At 43.1% G+C, this 22,341-nt stretch overlaps 1 protein-coding gene across 1 annotated transcript in view; it reads right to left on the reverse strand.

Moving 5' to 3' along the window:
• CCDC33 (coiled-coil domain containing 33) overlaps window positions 1-21,754 on the reverse strand; it is a gene marked incomplete at its 5' end in the record, with an annotated part of 84,016 nt that extends 62,262 nt beyond the window's left edge. The window contains 3 exons of the mRNA XM_083371477.1: window positions 18,179-18,403; window positions 19,358-19,833; window positions 21,445-21,754. Coding sequence (XP_083227603.1) covers window positions 18,179-18,403; window positions 19,358-19,833; window positions 21,445-21,754 — 1,011 coding nt within the window. The remainder of the gene's footprint in view (window positions 1-18,178; window positions 18,404-19,357; window positions 19,834-21,444) is intronic.
• Window positions 21,755-22,341: the final 587 nt, after the last annotated feature.

Genomic DNA, 22,341 nt, shown 5'->3' on the forward strand with positions numbered 1-22,341 from the left:
CCATCGGTCCCCCCCCCGGGGCTCCATCACATCCGTAGCTCCAGTTCTGGAAGCAGGAGAGGGCAGGGACACTGTCAGGAGCTCAGCAGAAGGAGGACTACAGGAGTTGGAAGCATCTAGCTGAGTTGAGTTACAGGTTGTCCTCCACTTATGACCACAGAACTAGAATTTCCACTGCTTAACAAGACTGTTTTTCACAGTTCTGAACCACCCATTTCCCTGAAAGAGGGACTTGTGTTAAGAGAAGCGCTGCAGTTGTTAAATGTCGGAAGCCAGCTGGGAATGGATGGATGGATGGATGGATGGATGGATGGATGGATGGAAGGAAGGAAGGAAGGAAGGAAGGAAGGAAGGAAGGAAGGAAGGAAGGAAGGAAGGAAAAAGGAGGAGGGGAAGGGAAGGGGAAGGAAGGAAGGAAGCTTCATACTTTATTTCATGTGACTATTAGTCCTAACAACTACAGTGCTATAAATCCACAGACATACACACTGAAAAGGGAGGCAAGAGTTGAATGTTTCAGCTTTCTTGACTTGCAAATGAAAGATGGGGGAAAGATCACCTTTTCATCCATCACCTTTTCATTAGCGCCTCATCGACCGCCATTCCCAAGAGCTTGGACACCGCTTGAAAAACCCTGATCTAAAGGAAGATGTTTGGCTAACCCAAATCATTCTACAGGCCAACAGTTCCTTTCAAGCCCTCCTTTTATTCCACAAAGAGCTATGGTGGAAAGCGGCAGCGATGACTGGAAGATACGCCTCTCTGGATGGTGGTTATAGGAAACCGGGGCCACTGCTAGCTTTTCCGAGAAATATCTCCACCGCATTTTATGTTCACCTGACATGTCGCTTCTAATCCATCCAACCCAAAGGCTGAGACTAAAAGCTTCCAGGCTGCATTAAGCAATTACAGCTCAGTTGCATCCAAAGGTTATAGGAGACAAGGTGAAGAGATAATGCCCAGCTCCTGAGGAGATAAAACAGGGAAGGAAGGAAGGAAGGAAGGAAGGAAGGAAGGAAGGAAGGAAGGAAGGAAGGAAGGAAGGAAGGAAGAAAGAAAGAAAGAAAGAAAGAAAGAAAGAAAGAAAGAAAGAAAGAAAGAAAGAAAGAAAGAAAGAAAGAAAAGAAAGATAAAAAGAAAAAGATTCTAAGAACAAAAACTGGTCTTCTCTCCAGTTCAAGATGTATTAAAGGAGTTGGTGGCTACATTCTTCATAGCACATGCACAAGCATGCATACACACACAGAGACAAACACACACACACACACTGGGAGACCCAGAGAGCTTTTATCTCTTTGGTGCCCTTTCCAGGAAGTTCTGCATTATACAACAGCGGTCGGTCGATTCAACACCGAGGCTCCTATTTTCTTAGACACTGGCCAGTTCTTTTGTAAGCTCCCATCTTACAGCCTGCTCTTGCCAAAGCTGAGTAGACAACTAACCAAGAAGCCACCGAGGGAGCCCTGTAGCCCTGGTTGGTCCATGCTCTGCAAATAATGGAGATGTGGTCAAAGGAAAGTCTGACATCCTCTGGGCACTGAAAGGGCGGTGGTCGGGGGGAGAGAAATGAATAAAAGATGAAACCTTAAAAGAAACAGAGAGAAATGGGTGTTTATTTATTGATGCCTTTGCTCTCTGTGCTGCCTTTCTTCCAAAGGATCATCTATAAGGACCTTCCTGATCCAATGTGTAATTTCCAATATGTGTGAGGTGGATGGAAGTGAGAGCTAACAATTGGTCCCGAGTCTCCAAAGGTCTTTTAGCTGCTAGGGGAGGATTTGAAGTAAGATTTCCTGGTTTTTGTCCAGCATCGGTCAGCCCTTTGAGGTAGTCCAAACCATTAGCACAAACCGGGTGTACTAACACGACTTTTAAGACTACGGTAGTAAAATCTTGCAAGTCTGCAACTGTTCCTCCCTTCCTTTATCCAAAGGTGCTTTTTTTCCAAAAGACAACTAGACATTCTTGGGGGGGGGGGTTTGCTTGAAAATGTTTCATTCTTCATCCAAGAAGCTTCTTGAGTTCTTCAGTTCTTCACCGAAGCTTCTTGGATGAGAAGCAAAACATTTGCAAGGGAAGTCCAGCTGCCTTTTGGAAATAAACAAGAAAATCCAGTTGCTTTTTGGAAAAACCAAGGAAGTGCCATTCCCTTTGGGGGGGGGAGAAAAAAAGCACCTTTGGGACAAGCATGACCTGGATGATTGAGAATCTCCATAGACCTTCTCCCTTCCTTTATCTTTACTTTCCAGAAGACTAGGGAGAGTCCATTCTCAGATGCTTCCCACGCCTCTTTTTTTCCTGCAGGCCGAGATACCTTTTATATCCCAATCTGTGTCTACTCTGTAGCCCTTCCTCCTGATGCCCCAGGTCCTTCTCCTATCCCATCACAACTTCCAAACTACCAATCCTCTCTGCTCTGCAATTTAAAAGGAGAAAACTGCAAAATCCGTTAAGAGGGCATTTGGACGTGACAAAGAAGTCTACGCATGTGACTGCATGTGAAGCAGTTTAGAGGGATCAAATTCAGGAGATCAGGTGTGACCTGCTTAGAGTTTGGTCTCCTACAGAGGGGAACTGTAGCAAACAGCCAAGGGACCTTTTTACGCTATTTCTCTCTCCTTCTATCTACTCTGCCTAAGGCAGGGGTCGGCAACCTCGGCTCTTTTATGACTCGTGGACTTCAACTCCCAGAATTCCTGAGCCAGCTATGCTGGCTCAGGAATTCTGGGAGTTGAAGTCCACGAGTCATAAAAGAGCCGAGGTTGCCGACCCCTGGCCTAAGGGAAGGTTGGTCCAGCACATGAAGAGAAAACAAGGCAGTGTGATTAGAAGACTTCATACACGTATGGAAACCAGCTCTCTCTAGTTTGAAAGTGAAAGAGGGGCTCCTGAGTAGGAAATACATAGAATACTCTCCCACCAATACTGACAAGGAAGGCACTTGTTAATAAACGGAGAACCAACCCCACTCCCTTCTAGCGCTGATGATGTTCCCTAGTTAGGTAATGAAACGTCTGCAAGAAACCAACCAAGCTCAGAGATCCTTTGGCTGTAATAGCAAGAATGTCTCCACAGATCTTCCCATCAAGTCGAGGAGGACAGTGTGGAAGGAATGGAGATGGAAAACAGGTCTCCATCTTCTCCCTACACTTCCTTTTCCAGGAGAGTTGAGGGGGACACACATTGCCAAAAGGAGGACCTTCTTGTAGACATCCATGGAGAAATACTGTTTTTATGGAGGTCCTTTTCAGAGTGTGGAGGAAGGACTAGTGACCACAGGAGAAAGAAACTTCTCACTGATGATGCTCTAGATACGGAGTAATCTTCTCATAAAGTCTCCTCTTGGTCCACGTCATGTTCCACAGTATTGTAGGTAGCAATCTTGTTGACCCCCCAGAATTCTTGGGAGTTAAAAGTACTTCCACTGCAGATCAGATCTGCAGCATAGTTTAATGTTTTTTTTAACCTCTTCTAGGACACCCTTAGGGACACAGTGGCTCATTGGGTTAGGACGCTGAGCTTGTTGATCAGAAGGTTGGCAGTTTGGCGGGTCAACTCCCGAGTGCCGCGTAGTGGAGTGAGCGCCTGTTACTCGTTCCAGCTTCTGCCAATCTAGCAGTTCGAAAGCACGTAAAAATGCAAGTAGAAAAATAGGGACCACTACGGTGGGAAGGTAACAGCATTCCGTACGCCTTTGGCATCTAGTCATGACCTAGTCAGCCACATGACCACGGAGACATCCTCGGACAAGCGCTGGCTCTTCGGCTTTGAAATGGAGATGAGCACCGGCCCCTAGAGTCGGAAACGACTAGCATGCATGTGCGGGGGAACCTTTACCTTTTTAGGACACCCTTACTAAAAAATTATGGAAAATATTCTGCTAGCAGCGAAGGAAATCCTAAGATCCAAACCAGCCATGCAAAGCTACTACCTCTTGTCCATTCCAGGGTTCAACCTTGTTCATTCCCAAAATCTTCTTGGCTAGAGCCGTTCGATATCCGTGCCTGAAAACTTCATGAGACAACTCTGCTTTGGACTTTCTTCTGTCTTCTCTGTCCTCACCCCTACCAAAGTCCTCGTTGGTTCCCTTAAAATATTCTCTTTAGGCCCAGAATTGCTCCTGAGAACAGTTGTGCAATTCTACCCTGCTCGAAAGATGTGCCTTTATAATATCATTCCTTTTGGCACAACCAATTTGTACTCCTTCTCCTAAGAAGCCAAGCATAAACCCATATAACAGCTGAATGCGTATTCTCTATTTACTCTTGCCTCTGGCGTGGTTTTTTCCCCCCTCCCCCTCTCTCTTTCTCCTTCCCTGGGTCAGGTTTTAAATTGGAAGCATCCGTGAGTTTTCTTAGCGCTCCTCTCCGAAGCCTGAGCAAAAAACGATGGAGGGAAGGAATGTTTGAAAGTGCAGAGGGGGAAAAAAATAATAATAACAGCCTTTTGCAAAATTGACATAGCACTGGAGGCGTTTGAGAAGCTGATCAAGCAACTTCAGACATTTGGGAAATGGAGACAGGAGATCAGCGCCTTTATGAGCTAGATCAAACCTAGTTCCTTCAGATCCTTTTGTTGATATACCACTAAACACACTGCCGTGCCTCATTATTTAATACGTTATTCCCACAGAGTCTATTAGAAATGCACCACATTTTTATTTCAGCCATCAGATCAAGAACTGGATACCTTTAAATGCTTAATCTGCACTTGTGTAAACCTATTGCTTGGATATATTTTTTTTTCTTGCAAAATAAGCCTCATTTAAAAAAAATAAACCTAATATCAGACAAACTCTTGATCTATTGGGTGACATAAAATGGCTTACGGTAATGCATCATCTTTGATCGTTACCTAGTTAGGCCAGTGCATTTAACACGGCATTGTCATATAGCGCAAATAATATGTTATGACACAAATCTTTAGTGGCTCTCCAATAAAATGGCAGATAAACATCCCTGAGTATTAAAGGAGATTAAAGGAGATTTTAATTTCCTGGCTTTTTTTTAAACCAAGTAAGTGTATATTGAGTATCACTTCCTTACCTTACCCTGCAAAAAAACAATAAGAGAATTTGAAAGGAATGAAACAGTCATAAGAGGGGAAAAAAAACGTTGGGTCATTTTGGTCCTAAAACACATACCAGGCACCCCCAGTTTACCTTATATTTCTAATCTATAATTACATAATATTGCTAACCTACCTTTTTGGTTCCCCAAGAAAAGAAACTGAACCGACTTCGTATGTTGGGTTTTCTGTGGTCCGATTTTTTCTGAAATCCCCGGGTTCCCAAAAAAAGAAAGAAAGAAAGAAGCAAAATAGGAGAGCTTTCTCAGTGAGATGCATTGGTAAAAGGGAGAGATCGCATGCTACATGAACGGGAATTCCTTAAGGGAGGGAACATAGGAGAAAGTTGGTTCGTATCTGCAAATTACATAGGAGACTTGGAGAGATGCACACATTGCAAGATTTTGCAAACCCGTTGACACCAAAGGCGTTTGCGTGCCTTCGAGGGTGTTAGGATTCTTCATCCAATAAGATGGTACAAAAAAGTTTGAGATGATAAAAGACACAGAAACCGAATTAATGGAACCAGCCACCGTTTATTTGAAGGTGGCTTCCAATATTTCTAGCCAGCCCTATGCTGTCTCGGAAATATATATCTATATATCTATATCCATATATCTATATCTAGATATCTAGATAGATATCTAGATAGATATCTAGATAGATAGATAGATAGATAGATAGATAGATAGATAGATAGATAGATAGATAGATAGATAGATAGATAATTTTCTTGGGCCCAAACAGAAGTATCTGTGAGGTCTCTCTATGTTTGTGTGTATTTGTGTATACAAAGCAGCCGTAGCCTTATAATCCACAGCTACCATCTTTTTTTGGTTCTCCTTAAGGGTGACCAGATTTAATAGTCTCCGTATTTCTTCTCCTCCCTTGGGGTTCACTCTAACCAAGTGTAACATCTTCCTTGAAAATGTCGGGCTTGTGTGCGTTCAAGAGGCTGTTTTAGAAAGGCGAATAAGGAGAAGACGTTGTACAGGAGAATTTAATCATGTCTTCTTCTCTCCTCCTGTTTTTGGGCTCCTCCCAGCAAAAATCAACCATGTTAATAGGGTACATTTTGTCTAATGGAGAGAAGGACTTGGAATGACATGATAGCAGTCTTCCAGTCTCTGAGGGGCTGCCCCAAAGAAGAGGGAGTCAAGCTATTCTCCAAAGCGCCTGAAGGCAGCACAAGAAGCAACGCATGGAAACTCATCAAGGAGAGAAGCAACCTGGAACTAAGGAGAAACTTCCTGATAGTGAGAACAATCAACCAGTGGAACAGCTTGTCTCCAGAATTTGTGGGCGCTCCATCACTGGAGGTTTTTAAGAAGAGATTGGACAGCCATTTGTCTGAAATAATATAGGGTCTCCTGCTTGAGCAGGGGGTTGGACTAGATGACCTCCGAGGTCCCTCCCAACTCTGTTATTCTGTTATTTTTCCACTGCCATCAGTTCTAACACAATTTTTCTTCCCCTCCTTGGACAAATATGACACAAGGCGCAATTCTACATTTCCCATTCCTGTGACATTCATCTGCATCTGGAGAATCAGGTGAACTCACCTCCCAGTTATATATCTCTTCGTCCGTTTCTTCAGCCATTTCTACGGGCAATTCCGGATGATTGTCTGTTATTTCAGAATAATTTCTTACAGTACTACTTTTTGTGCATGAAAGGGTAGCCCAGCTGCAGTTTTTATCACCACGATTGCTTCCAGCCCTTTGAAAGAGAAGAGGACGTGCTCCATTCTAGCTTCCAGGCAGCTTCTCCATCATCACTGGAGGTTTGGCAAAGGAATGAAAGTGCCTCCTGAACGGTGGAGTAGAACGGAAGCTTGTCGGTTCCATCACAACTGACGGATTGTGATGTCATCAAGCTTCATTCTTCCGAGGCCAACATGACCTCACCTCAACAACCACCAAGGCCTTTTGAGTATATTTAAAAAGTTTTTTTTAATAGCAAAACGGGCAATAAAGAACAGACGTGGGTGTTCTGTGCAGCTTCTCACGAACTTCCTGTTTGACACGATGGAGGATGCTACCCAATTTCCGAGGCTTACAGCCCTTTTGTGTTTGAAGTGTAGGGAATGGATTGAGGGAGGGTTAGCTAGGTCTGTATGGGAATTATGAGTCCACAGGTCCTGGAAGGTTGCAGGTGTGAATTTTTGTTCTTACCTATTCTACATCTGGCCAAATAGAGAGATAAGTCAGAGCCATATTCCAAACAGTAGGGAGTTTATTACAATTTCCTTTTTAATTAAAAGAAGGACATGATAGCGGTGTTCCAGTATTGGAGGGGCTGGCACAAAGAGGAGCGGGGGCTCAACCTATCTTCCAAAGCAACAGAAGGCAAACTAAGGAGCAACTGGATGGAAACTGATCAAGGAGAGAAGCAACCTGGAATTAAGAAGACATTTCCTAACAGTGAGAATAATTAACCAGTGGAAAGGCTTGCCTTCAGAAGTTGTGTGTGCTCCATCATTGGAGGCTTTTAAGAAGAGACTGGACATCCACTTGTCTAGAATGGTATTAGGATCCCCTGCTTGAGCAGGCGGTTGGATTAGAAGACCTCCAAGGTCCCTTCCAACTCTGGAATTCTGCTATAATCAAGAAGACATCAGAGTCACGACAATCACCATGCCAATTGCATGCATGTTTCTGTCTTCTGTCACACTTCAGAATTACAAAATTGCTCAGGAAGCCCTGGCAAAATACTTGTACTATCGCATCGGTTGTGAGTCTTCTGATTTCACACTCTATCAGTTGGCTCCATTCATTCCAGGACTTTTGGTGATCTGTTTCTCCAACCTGATCACATAGCAATCAAGAGTGTGTTTCACAGAGCAAAGAGTCCCTCTTCTTGTTAGATCTCCTTCAACGAGGCCTAGACCTTCCCCTGTGTGTGATTTATGATCAGTCATCGCAACACACCAGCTTTATCCTTCTCTGGAGACCTCATAAAATAATATGAAGATGAAGTGACTGCAGCGTAAGCTTCCTTAACTCAACAGTTCCCTGGACGCTAGTAAAACCAGATGAAAAGTCCTTGTGTGAACTAAATACAGCCGAAACAAACATAAACAAAACAGAGAGACAAGAAGTGACCATGAAGAAGAAAAACAAGTCCAGTTTCTGACAAAGAGGGCAAAGTTAGGCTAGACCAGTTATAGGAAATCAACAGACACCTCTTGATTTTCTTCGTTCTTCCCAGCTTTTCCAACCACCAGTGCTAAAAATCCTTACAGAAAACACATAGATGTGTTTCTAGTGCTCCAAATAATCAGATTTAAGGCTGTGAAATCTCATTTGAAGGTGTATTAATGCCTAGCTGGAATGGTGCAGGCTCCATCCTGGCTCCACTTACTTGAAACTTAGGAAGCAATTTTATGGAGGAATTCACCTGTTGGAACTGGGAAAGAAAGGGTGTGGAGCAATCGGAAAGCAATTAACTTTAAGAAGGAATTTTTTTAAAAGGGAGTCATTTTCCCCCCTCTCCTATCGATTCCTCTCTCTTTTCCCCAGAGAGGTGGGATCAATCCTTGAATTACTCAAAGGAGCTTGCCAAGGATCAGGTCCTTAACATATGACTTCTGGACAGCTTTCTTGCAGAAAGCAATTAGCGGGCTGATTTGTTTGTTCCTTTGCCAACATCTGACCTAAGGAAAAGAAAATTTTAATCAAGGAGCCTCAGAAAAACCCTGGGACTTCCCTGGATGTCGGCTCCGGAAACAAAACAGATGATACGGTAATTATCAAGGCTGCATAATTGGACGCAGCATCGATGAATAGCTGAGGGGACCGAGGAGAGATAATTTAACACAAATTAGTTACTCCTGAAGAAATTAAAAGACGCTTGCTTCTTGGGAGGAAAGCCATGGCAAATCTAGACCGCACACTAAAAAGCAGAGACATCACCTTGTCAACAAAAGTGCGTATAGTCAAGGCCATGGTCTTCCCAGTTGCAATGTATGGCAGTGAAAGCTGGACCGTAAGAAAGGCTGAGCGCCAAAGAATTGAAGCCTTTGAACTATGGTGCTGGAGAAGACTCCTGCGGGTCCCTTGGACTGCAAGGCGATCAAACCGGTCAGTCCTAGAGGAGATCAACCCTGACTGCTCTTTAGAAGGCCAGATCCTGAAGCTAAAACTCAAATACTTTGGCCACCTAATGAGAAGGAAGGACTCACTGGAGAAGAGCCTAATGCTAGGAAAGATTGAGGGCAAGAGAAGAAGGGGACGACAGAGAATGAGGTGGCTGGATGGAGTCCCTGAAGCAGCAGGCGTGAGCTTAAATGGACTCCAGAAGATGGTAGAGGACAGGAAGGCCTGGAGGAACGTTGTCCATGGGGTCGCGATGGGTTGGACATGACTTTGCAGCTAACAACAACAACAACAACAAGTTACTCCTGATGCTTTCTGACGAGCAATCGAAGCAGAAGAAGGCTGCAAAAATAGAAAGAAGAGATGATGACTCCCTATAACTTTGAACAGTCACTAAATGAATGTTTTGTAAGTCAAGGACTGGCTCTAGGTCAGAGCTGAGACTGCAGGACTTGTGCTGAAAATAAATGTTTCGTTATCCAATGAGGTGACCCCCCATCATGGCTTTTTTGATGATGTCGGTTACTTCACTGCTGAACTGTTTGTGAGAAGAAGACTAAACTCAGCAGACACCAAGATCCCATGTTTATATTTCAGGTAGTCTGAACGCTTTTTTGTAAAAAAAAAAAAAAAAGAGCTAAGTGCATATTTATTTTATTCCACTGTGTAGTTTCAGCTGACAAGCCCACCCTGCTGAACCAGGCCACAGAAGGGAGAAACTGCCCCAACTTCAGTAAACTCTCTTTAGGCTAAATTCAGCCACTTGTATTCTGCAAAAGGCTTCCCATCTTTCCTTTATTCAAATAGTTCTTGACTTGACGATCACAATGGAAGCCAGAAAGTCTATCGCTAAGAGAGGCAGTCACGGGGAGAATCACGCCCAATTTTAACAACTTTTTGTTTTTTATTTTTGCCATGGTCCTTAAGCAAATTAAATGAATCCAGTTTTTCCCCATTAACTGTGCTTGGTAGAAGCCAGCTGGAAAGGTTGCCAGTCAAACTACCATGGTATCTTTATGGGTTTATGGTTCCTGCCACAGAGCTCATCCTTCTTTCATCCCCCCCCTTTTCATATTAATCACTTGGGAGCAATTGCACAATGTGGTTGGGAGGGTGTGAGTGCCATCAAATGTTGCCCTCTAGGCCTGTGGTGGCAAACCTACAGGTGGCACACAGAGCCCTCTCTGTGGGCACGTGCAGTGTCGCCCCAGTCCTAGGCCTTCAGCTGGGTTTTATAAAACCTTTTCGCTTTAGGCCTCCGTTGCCATGTACAAAAAAAAGGTTCAATCAATCAATTTCAACTTCTCAGGGGAAAAAAAACTTCTCGCAAAGTTGGAATTGATTGATTGAACTTTTTAGTCCCAGCCAGTCTGCCGTTACCACTGCAGCCACGCCCATCCAATTGGCCACACCCACCCAAAGGGCCACGCCCACCCAAAGGGCCACGCCCACCCAAAGGGCCACGCCCACCCGTCACCCGATGATACATAAGTGGGTTTTGGTTTGCGGTTTGGGCACTCTAAAAGGTTTGCCATTACTGCTCTCGGCTGTCTCAGGAGCTCTCTGGTCCTTCCTGGCAAATGAGTTGGTTCTATCCTGACTTACTCTGTAAATTCTCAAGGGGAAAAGAAAAATGAACTTACCGTAGCCATTTATCCAAGGGAGAGGAGCAACTTTGATTCTTGGATACCTCCCATGGAGGGAATCCTTTCTCTTGGCATTTATCCCACCCCATTTGAGCAAAATTGCCTCAATTTCTCTGGCAAATAATTAAACAGGGTTGGCTCCATGCCTTGCCCATTGTCTCCCTCCCTCCCTCCCTCCCTCCCTCTCTCTCTCTCTCTCTCTGTGAGTTTCTACTATTTGTCAGCCCTGCTCCAACAAAAACCCCTCGTCCCCCCTCCCTTTCTCCATATAATAGAAAGCATCCCCCCTTCCAATGTATTTTAAAAACGAAAGCAATTTCCCCCTTTTAAGCCCACTTAAGTGTCTTGCACGGGCAAACATTTGTCACTAGCTGAGCAATTATTATCCTGAAAAGGAGCTCCTCGTGAATAGCTCATAATTACCTTTCTTTAATGCATTACAGTTTTTGCAACTGATTGTGGCTCAGGGTATCAAAGGGGGGAGGGGGGACTTTCCACAGGCAGCCCGTTCAGGTTAACCCCCCCCCCTTGCATCTTCTTGTGGCTGACCTCTGATTCCTCACCTGTGGTTTGTCCTTCTCCCTTCCTTTTATCCTTCCCAGCCTGCTTTTGTACCTCGAAATTGGAATATGGAAAAGTGCACACAGCACAGACTGAGCCTAAGTAATCATTTGTTCAAGCTGGCCTTGGGGAGTAGGAGGTGTCGCTTGGCAAAAGAGGCTGTGGTGGTGCCTTTTCATCGTCTCCATCCTGGCTCAACACAGGACTGCTGATGAATCCATCTCCCTGGCTTGACAGCCCCTCTAAAGCTTGCAAATTGTGCCGATCAGAGGCATTTATACACTTAAGCAGCCCACAGAGAGCAAGGCCCATATGTCTGGCTAAGGCATATGCCTTTTTTTTTAAGCTCTGCTGGGTTTCCCTTGAATTGGTGAACACCCCGCCAAGCTTCTTGCCAACCTCTGCATGACAAATCCCTGAACAGCTAAGGATTTCTTGTAAACCCACCAAGGCCCAGGGATCAATACAGACATGATGAATGACAGCCACCAGTTAGAGAAATCCATCAAGAAGACAACCCAGTTGGGGAACGAGAGGCAGGCTTCAGGGTCATCCATCACAGGCCTAATAGAGAATTCTCTCCCACCATCAGGAAGGTCAATATGGTTCCCTCAAATATCTGCCCAGAAGGAAAGACCAAGACGCTTGGATTTAGTGGCTGAAAGTTGCCCATACATTCTGCCTTCATAGATCAGCTTGGCTTCCTTCCTCTGCTTAAGTAAAGATTCCTTTTATGATCCACTTAAATTCTAAGTCACTTAATTCATTCCTGTGGGTACCCAGCCGGGGTTTCTTGGGAGTGGACCCAGAAAAAAAATGCATGTGGAATTTCTCAAGATTTCCCAAAAACGTGAAGGAGAGGACCAAGCCTTGCATTGGAAGATGGATTATTATTATTATTATTATTATTATTATTATTATTATTATTATTATTATTATTGTTGTTGTTGTTGTTGTTGTTGTTGTTGTTGTTGTTGAAAGGGACCTTGGAAGTCTTTTCCATGGCTAAGCAAGACAGCTGTTATGTGAGTTTTGCCCTATTATGCAACCCTTTTTTGCCACAGTTGTTAAGTGAATCACTGCAGTTGTTATGTCAGTAACACGGTCATTCAGTGAATCAGGCTTCCCCCATTGATTTTGCTTGTCCAAAGGCCGCAAAAGGGGATCACATGACTCCAGGACTCTGCAACCATCATAAGCGCATGCTAGTTGCCAAGCGTCCAAATTTTGATCATGTGACCACGGGAATACTGCAACGGTTCTAAGTGTGAAAAATAGCCATATGTCACTTTTTTTCAGGGCCATTGTAACTTCGAACAGTCACTGAATGAACGTAAGTCGAGGACTACCTGTATTAGGGCAAACCCACCCATCAGAAAGAACCAAGATTTTTTTTTAGTCCTCTCGGCACAAAACTCTCGTGGCACAATTTAATCTATTCCAGTGTGCAGAAGGGTTGGGATAAGATGTCTTTGCTTCATGTTCAAGTTCTTTTGTGCATCGTAATAACTGACTCATTTCAAATGTCTTTTCCGCAAGTGGCACCTTTGCAACCAGCTCAGCCTCCCTGCTCGTGCCTGCAAATACATTATCTGGACAGATTTGATGAAGAAGTTAAAAAAAAAATGTTAGCCCTTGCTCTCCCCGACTCGGCTGCAGCTTTGACTAATCCCTTTCTAATTCCCCACTGTAGCACATTTTGGCCCAGGGCCTCAGATTCCTAGCACGTACTATGAGTTCCCCGTGAAAAGCTGGAGACCGTCGGATCCCCGTGACCAGCCAAACCAAGAAACAGCACAAAGAGCTGCATTGCAGACACGGGCGAAGGATCGGGGCCCTGCATTTACCCAGGATAAAGAGGTGGTGATGGATCCAGTTGTGTGTAGTTCTGCTTTTCTGCCACACTGGATATCTTCTACCTTGAACCATCAACCATGGAGATTCTCAGTCATCCAGGTCATGTTTGTCCCAAAGGTGCTTTTCAAAAGGCAACTGGTCTTTCTTGGTTTCGTTTCTCATCCAAGAAGCTTCTTCATTTCTGATCTGAAGAACTCAAGAAGCTTCTTAGATGAGAAGCAAAACTTTTTCAAGGGGGTGAAAAAAACCCAAGAAACTCCAATTGCCTTTTGAAAAAAGCATCCTACCGGGACATCAACCTTCTTACTTCCACATTTGTTTAGAAGTTGTCAATGACTGCACATCATTACCCAGAAATTCCTCATCCATCATTCTGTCTTTTCTATCTCCAACTCTGCCCCACCGGTATCTTATGGAGTTTTCAAAGCTGACCTCTTTCCACTCCTGTGGGGTTTAACCCCTCTGGAGCCACAGGCTGCTTTTCCAAGCTGGTCCATGTACTTTTGCCTCCTCCTGCGTAAAAGAAGGATCAACAAGGAGATCTGAAGACAACGTGAAGTTAATTCTCTAGGTCAAGCCAAAGCATTGTACAGGCTGTTTACCATGAACGTAAAAAGGGTTTGCTGGTAAATTCCTGCCCTGCTTTTCTGGAGATTGAGTTTGATTGAGTTTTCTTTGAACAAAGAGGCAAGAACAAAGACTTTCAGCCCTTCAGAATATAATCTGTTTGTTGAGCTGGTTTTGCAATTCTCTCTTTCCTGGAAAGCATTTTGCTTTTCTTCTTTCTCGTTATCACACCTATTTTCTCCTCTTTCCTTTTTATTTTCCCACTTATTTGTGACAGAGTCATCTTGTCACTTAATTTAGATCATGTTCTCATGAAATACTCCTAATATTTGAAACTGATACTCATCTAGAGGGAAGGGAAGGTTTTTTTAAAATGAAAGACAAGATGAGAAAAGATATGTCTGGAGAAATACCTGTTCTAACACAGTACTTTTCACCGAAACTCATTAGAAGTCTCCACCATGATCCAGGATCTTTTGCTCAGATTTTTTTGCCCCAGTTTCAACATGTTTGCAAATGTGTTATCTTTTACACTTCAAAAACATTATCCCAAACCCTCCAATCTCCAGAAAAAGAGAAAGAAAGAAAGAAAGAAAGAAAGAAAGAAAGAAAGAAAGAAAGAAAGAAAGAAAGAAAGAGGAAGGAAGGAAGGAAGGAAGGAAGGAAGGAAGGAAGGAAGGAAGGAAGGAAGAAAGAAAGAGAGAAAGAAAGAAAGAAAGAAAGAAAGAAAGAAAGAAAGAAAGAAAGAAAGAAAGAAAGAAAGAAAGAAAGAGACATTCCCTGCTTCACATCAGCATTTTTGCTTATCATCTTTGGTCAAAAAGATTTCAAATAAAACCGGATCTGGAAAAATGGAAAAACTTGCAATTGTCAATATTAGGAAGAATTGCTACAGTGAAAATGAACATACTAGCGAAAATCATAATTTACAATAGGGATGGCACGTTTTTTATGGTATGGGAAAAATAAAGTTCATAAATATTTCCAAAATCATTATATAAGAAATGCATTATTAACAGCATGGGTAAAATGTAAAATAAATTTGAAAATTCCAGGGTGGTTGTCAACAATGGAAACATTTGTACAGCCAAATTTAGTGAAGTTTGAAAAAAATCTGGACATATAGAGATATTCTAAACTCTGAAGGGAATTTAAAATCTAAACAAGAAATGGAAAATCAGGGTATTAATCTATCATGGTGGGCACATTTACAAATGCAAGCTAGATATGATAAAGGTGTTAAACTGTATGGATTTTACAAGGAACAAACTGTTTGATAAGACATTGTTAACTTTGTATGAGAAACTAATTAAGAAAATGTATAACTTTCTAATAACCTTGGACACGAAAAGTGAACAAATTAAAGAAACAATAAGATGGGCAAATTTTTTTGGATATAATATTGAATCAGAAAAATGGCAAAATTTATCGGAAAGAAATTACAAACTGACAATGTCAACTTCCTACAAAGAAAATTTAAATAAATTGTTCTACAGATGGTACCTCCATCAGCAAGATTAGCAAAAATGTTTAAAAACATGTCAGATAGATGTTGGAAATGTAAATATAAGTCAGGCACGTATTATCATGTTTGGTGGACATGTGACAAAGTAAAGAATTATTGGGAAAAGATACATGCCTGGCTAGAAAAGATGTTGGGGGAACACATAGATTTTAAACCTGAACTTTTTTTATTAGGTATAATGCCAGAAGAGACTTAACAAACAAAGCCTATATTTGATTTTGCACGTCACAACAGCGGCAAGAATTATATTTGTGCAACACTGGGAAAATGAAGGAATACCATCAGATGAAGAAATAATAAAAACAAATACTAGAATGCACCGAGATGGACAGACTGACTATGAGATTGAAAGGAAAAGGAGAAACGGAATATTATCAAACTTGGGACTTATTTTATCGATGGGTAGAGGAAAGAATAAAGGATTAGGAATTAAATATGTACTAGTGAATGTAAACTCAGACAGCACGTTGGTTGAAAAAGCATTACTGTATGTATGGAAAAAAATTAATACTTTACAGACTTTTACAAAAAATAAAAAGATCTTTCTCATGCAATAATTGCAAAGCCCAGGGTTCAATGATTGAAGTGTTTTTACTTGTTGTTCTTCAGCTGAAAACCCCCAAATAGATTAAAGAAGAATCTATGTTTGCTTTTTATGACTGGTGTGTGATATCACAAATTATCAACTTTGGAGTTTTATTGCACATGGATGCCTTCATAAGAACTGACTTAAAATGTCTTGTCTTGACAATCACACTACTGGTTTCATTGTTCCCCAAAGGTAGATCTTTTTTTCAAACCATGATCATTTTATTGTAATTTAGACCTTTTAAATTAATTTATCTGACAATTCAATCGTATCTTATAGGTTTCAAATTGAAGATGGATATTGAAGCTGATGTACTCTGAAAATTGGCAATTTGAATGAGACTTGGAGTGAGACAATTGTTGGTGCTGCCATTGATCAAAATGTCTTCCCTTGTAAATTTAGGGCTCCTATTTGGTCATTTTTGATCTTAGCAACTTAAAAGATGTGTGGACTTCAACTCCCAGAATTCACCAGCCACACAGTTTATGCATTCCCAAATATTTCTCCATATTAGTAATAATATGAAGTAATAATTCGTATTAGCCAAAGGCCGAGACGGAAGCAGAGGCGAAGAATTATTATTTATCGTGTGGCACATTCACATCACACCATGATAAAAATACAAGAGGCAAAAATACAAAATATGAAATATAAAATATAAAATACAATGGAGGAGGAAGAGGAGGAGGAGGAGGAGGAGGAGAAATTTAAAACATCACTGCTAACTTCATCTTCACACCTCCTGAAAACAGTGCTCTAAACATAGGAAGTGGGTGCTAATTTAAGAAAAAGAAATTACTCTTTCTGCAGCTTGGGGGGAAAAAGAGCGAAGAAGCTGAAGGCAAAGATAGAATAAGAATTATTTACAATAGTGGAAGTAAGTGGACTTATTAAAAGTTTTTTGTTTTTTTTAAAGAAGCCATGTAGATCATTGCCCCAATACGGGGACTGCCCCATCAGAGGCTAATCCACAGACTTTAAGAAACGTGTATGATTTTGTCCATGCTCAGCCACCCAGCAATGAGCTCACAGTTGGTGTCACTCTTACAAAAGCAGAACAAGAACATATTTTCATTCACCATCAGGCGAGACTCTCGTCACCCAAATCCCCAAATTATTTAGATTTAGATTTTATTTGATTTATATACTGCCCTTTCCTGAAGGACTCAGGGCGGTTTACAGGGCATTTTAAAATCACATCAATATAAAATAGCAGTAACATGCAGTTTTAAACTATGGCTATAAAAACAAGGCCTTCACTAATAAATGAATACATTTTGAGTTTTTAATTGTTTTCTGCAAGGTGTATCGGCTTGTTTTATCTGCAAAACTCTGATGGTGGTGGTGGTGGTGGTGATGATGATGCTAAACCTCTTGATTATATCCGTACTTGCTGTTTAGGACTTTGAGCAGTCATAAACATTACAATTACCATTAAAATAATGGCAAATATTTAAATATGGATGTCTGTAAATTTTAACACATTTAGACCCAGTGGAATGTTTTGTAGCCATCTCATCTAGAAGATGTCAAAGCAAAGAAGATTTTGGTAGAACTGTATTTATTAGACTACGTTAAAGCCTGACATTATTCATTTCTTGGCTCCAATTTGATGTTATTAACCATGAAGTCAGTTCAAGCAACATTCTGTTTCGGATGCAGATCACGCTCAGAATGAAAACCATCAAGTGAACTTAAAATTCAAGGGAATAAAATAATAAAAGAAATAATAAAATAAAATAATATATATAAAAAATATAAAGACTGTGCATCCTTCACAACTTCTCCAGCCTACCCTTAAGCAGAGAATTTGTCTACTACTCATTAAAGCACCAGTCTGTTTCTCAGCTTTTGTTCCACCTAAGAAAAAAATAATAATAAACCACACAATGACTTTCTAATCAGGCGCTGACTCCATTTGCTTTCCAGCCACGGAAAACATTTCCATTTTGAAAACACTTCTGCAAGTCTTCTGGAAGCCGTCCTTGGCACCTTTTGGGCTAAACCCAGGCCCAGGTAACAAAAAGATTTCTGAAAGAGCCACCGCTGACTTTAGCAATGACTAGAATACACTATGGAGGACTTACAAAGCTGGAATTAAACCTGCCCTTGAATACACACAAAAATCAAACTAACAAATTCATGGCACTTTAACCAAGAAGGAGCAGCTTCTCGACCTTGCTAACTTAACGTTGTTTGGACCCAGATAACAAAGAGAAGCAGGCAAAAGTTGCATTTTCATAGTTGATTGTGTAGATATTTGACTTACCAGCAGTCCTAAGAAAGATGCTACCTTTGGGCTGTCTCCTGGAGAAGGCAGGTGGAGACTAGCATCGCTTGGCAACCGCCTTGGCAAAGCTGGTGCAAGTGAAGAGGAGGAGGAGGAGGAGGAGGAAGAAGAAGCTGCTAAGATGGATTGTTCTTCTTCTGAAAAGTCTTGAATGTCTTCATCGGGGACTTTTTTCTGGGACTCCAGCGGGCTGTATGGTGAGCGCTGAGAAGAGAGAACGGGTGCCTAGCAGAGGAAGTCCGTAAAGATAAAATGGCGGCCACAGTCCCACCACTGAATCCCTTGGGGCCGTGTTTCTCAGTCTTGGGAACTTGAAGATTGGTGGACTTCTAGAACTCCTAGAATTCCCCAAGCCATATGAATCAGGGAATCGGGCCAATATGAAACCTCACTCCCTACTAGCGCTGATGATGTTACCTAGTTTGGTAATGAAATGTCTGCAAGAGAACACCCAAGCACAGGGGGTACCAAAGACACTTCTATTTTTATTCTAAGGCTGCACGAACAGAATCTTTGAAAACCAAAAGTATTTCTTTCCTCCTCTCCTTTGACTCTCCAGAAAACTGGAGAGGATCCTGTAGGAGATGACCAGGCTGAGCCCGAGGGAGAGGTCAAATGCGTCATCACTCCTGAGTTCCTTCGTGCCCATAAGAGATCTAAGTCCAGCCCACCTTGAATTCCTTCTATTCTTACTTCCCGCTAATTTCCCTTAACCGTTAGTAGTTCAGATTCTTGTAGAGAGCTTACGCACACAATAAATCTTTATACACATTTGAACTGCCTGGATCTCCTGACTTCCTTGGTGCTTGACAGGTCCTTTCTGAAACATTCTCTATGCCCTCCCCCTTTTCTGTGGGCTGAGCCACCTTTTACCCACCGGTGGTCCCTTGGCAGTCCTCCCTTCTACTTCCCAAGGCCATTCCCACATCCCTTAGACGTTCTTAACTGGCCTACACCCAATTCATTCTATTTGCTTCTCCGAGACCAGCAACCATGCGTTCATTCATTCCATTGGACAGCCGAGCTTTCTCTCCCAAAGGAGAAGAAAACCACCCCTTCCTCTCTGATCCACTTGCATTCACTTTTCCCCCACCCCCAAGGTAAATTAAAAAAACCCCACGAAATTCAGAATAACCCTGATACTCGAACAAGCCTTACCCCACGAACATGGGATTCTGCAGTCGGTGACAGCTGAGATGGTCGTTCAGATGCACTGCCTGGGGTCCTCTCTGGCTGGACCCCCAACAACTGTAAAGGTGCCAGATAAGAGCTTCCCACCTCCGCCTGCATCTTATCTTCCTTGCGGGGGACCAAAGGAGAAAGATGGCGTGGCGTAATGGGTATCTCCCTCTTGGCTCCAGGTCGATGTTCATGGAAAGATACTGTGTAAGCCAACCTTCCACAATGCATGGTCAAGTCATCGCTTCCAGCCCGGAGCAGCACCATAATATCACTATAACGGTATAAATCTTCATCCTTACTGGCAAAGAGGTTCATTCTAGGCTGGTTAGTGCGGGGGTAAATGGCAAAGAAAGCTTCTCCCGTCTTCACGTTGGTCTTCAGGAAGGACCCACGCTGGCGTAAAGCTTCAATATGCAGCCGAGCATCGTGGTTTTTATCATTTTTGCAGAAACCTAACATTTTTTTAAAAAAAAGGGGGGGGGAGGAAAAAGAAGACTAAATGTTTGGTCCTGGTGACCAACTCAGATCAGATCCTGCAACATTGTCCTGGGACACCTGCATTTGCCTTCGTTTGCCCAAAGCTTCTGCAAGGATGGCGCAGCGGTTAAAGTGCAGCATTGCAGGCTAACTCTGCCCACAGTCTGGAGTTCGATCCTGGCGAGGCTCAAGGTCGACTCGGCTTTCCATCCTTCCAAGGTCGGTAAATTGAGGACCCAGATTGTTTGGGGGCAAATATGTTGATTCTGCAAACTGCTTAAAGAGGGCTGGAAAGCTCTATGAAGCTATTGCTACTTAGTCGAGAGAAAAAATAAAGGTGAATGCCAAGATAAAATCTTACTGTGTTTTTTGAGCTTTTTTCATGTGGGAGAATGTGTGTGTGTGTGTGTGTGTGTGTGTTTGTCTTCAAGTCGATCTTGGCTATTGCTTGACAAGCCCCTGCAGTTTTCTTGGCAGGATTTTTAAGAAGTGGTTTGGACTTGTCCTCTTTCTAGGGATGAATTTGGCAGGACTAGAACTCACAGCTCCTGGTTTCTACCCTAGTGCCTCTAACCGTTATACCAAATGGGCTTTGTGTGCCCAGAATATACCATCTTCTTTTGAATGGCAGCTCCTTGGGGCTCCATTTCTTTTCTGCCCTGATTTATGGAACATTTTTTGGAGGCATCTAGTAGCCTCTATGGGAAATTGGGTAAGTCAACCGAGGCAGGACTAGAATGCACATATCCTGGTTTCGAGTTGCAGCGCCTTTAACCACTACATAAAACTGTCTATCTTTATGATAGTGTGATGCCCTTTTAGTGTTTACTTAATCCAGATTATGTTTTTTTTATCATAGAATATAGAATAATAAGATTGGAAGGGACCTTGGAGGTCTTCTAGTAGTCCAACACCCTGCATCTTTTTTTTTTTTGCTTTAATGTATAATCAATCAAGGGACGCGGTGGCTCACTGGGTTAGGACGCTGAGCTTGTCGATCAGAAGGTTGGCAGTTTGGCGGGTCGAATCCCGAGTGCTGCGTAACAGAGTGAGCGCCTGTTACTCGTCCCAGCTTCTGCCAACCTAGCAGTTCGAAAGCACGTAAAAATGCAAGTAGAAAAATAGGGACCACTATGGTGGGAAGGTAACAGCGTTCTGTGCGCCTTTGGCGTCTAGTCATGCCGGCCACATGACCACGGAGACGTCCTCGGACAAGCGCTGGCTCTTCGGCTTTGAAACGGAGATGAGCACCAGCCCCTAGAGTCGGAAACGACTAGCACGCGTGTGCGGGGGAACCTTGACCTTTACCTTTATAATCAATCAAGAAGGGCAGGGAGAGGAGGAGGAGGAAGAGGAGGAAGAGGAGGAAGAGGAGGAAGAGGAGGAGGAGGTGGAAGAGAGGAGGAGGAGACCCTAGGTCTGTAATGCAATCTTCCAGTCTTCACGCTCTTTAATCCTAGACTTCACAGAGCATCAAAATCCTGTGGTACCACACTTCAGATTGCTCCCTTCTTCAAGTCCCCCATTCCCCTCTTCGTCCCCTGAAAGTGAATTCTGCTGCCTTTCCATCTTCCCCCTCCTCTTACCTTTGGGCAGGATGAAGAGAAACCTCCGCTTCTCAAACGTGTAGACTTCGCTGAGGTTAGTCTGCTCCACCACGTCAGTGGTGGCCGTGTTTGTGCGAAGCACTTCTCCTTCATTGACTCGCAGCTGCACCCCAGATTCAGACCCCTCCACCAGAGGATTTTCTGCAGTCAACCGCAGGGCGTACCTCCCTATCTCATTAAATTGCACGCTCTCCAGCTGAAAGTCAAAATCCAGAATCTTCTCCTCGGCTTTCAGGCGGGACTTCTGCAAGGTGGCTGGGACACGGGGCTCCCCTGCTTTTCCAGCCATAGCCAGGAGAACCCCAAAGATGAAGGAAGAACTCCAAAGAAGTATGGATAGTCCGAACTAATAGTCAATGATTTCACCCACCAGATTAGTAGCATGGTGTCTACATTCCAAACAGGAGAGGGTGTTGAGTCAATGGAGATGGTGCCATCCCTGAAGAGTTGCAGCTGTCTAATACAGCCTTGACCTCTCAGCCACAGAGATGGACCCTACGTGGAAAAGGAGTTGTTTCCATACAGACCTTGGCCCTGTCCGAAGCAGCCCATAACAGTCTTCCAAAGAGCAGATCTTCTACTCACTTCTCCATGGGTGTGATGCTACTCATCACTCACTGCTTCCGAGGAACGTGCTCAGACTGAAGACCAAGGGATGAAACCCCTTCTTGAGTGGGAGCAAACTTTGGAGAATTGAGTCAGGGTCCAGTGAGAAAAACTCTCTCTACAAGGAAGGAAGAAAGTGACAAGGTGCAGAGAAGGAACAAAAGCTGTGCTCCTTCCATTTGTTTGCACGAAGCCATGGCAACTTGACACAAGGTGTTGTGCGTGCCCTTGGATAAATAAGGCCAAGCTTGAGCCTTTCTCTAACAGGAA

Source organism: Vipera ursinii (assembly GCF_947247035.1).
Source record: "Vipera ursinii genome assembly, chromosome: 11".
NCBI lineage: Eukaryota > Metazoa > Chordata > Lepidosauria > Squamata > Viperidae > Vipera > Vipera ursinii.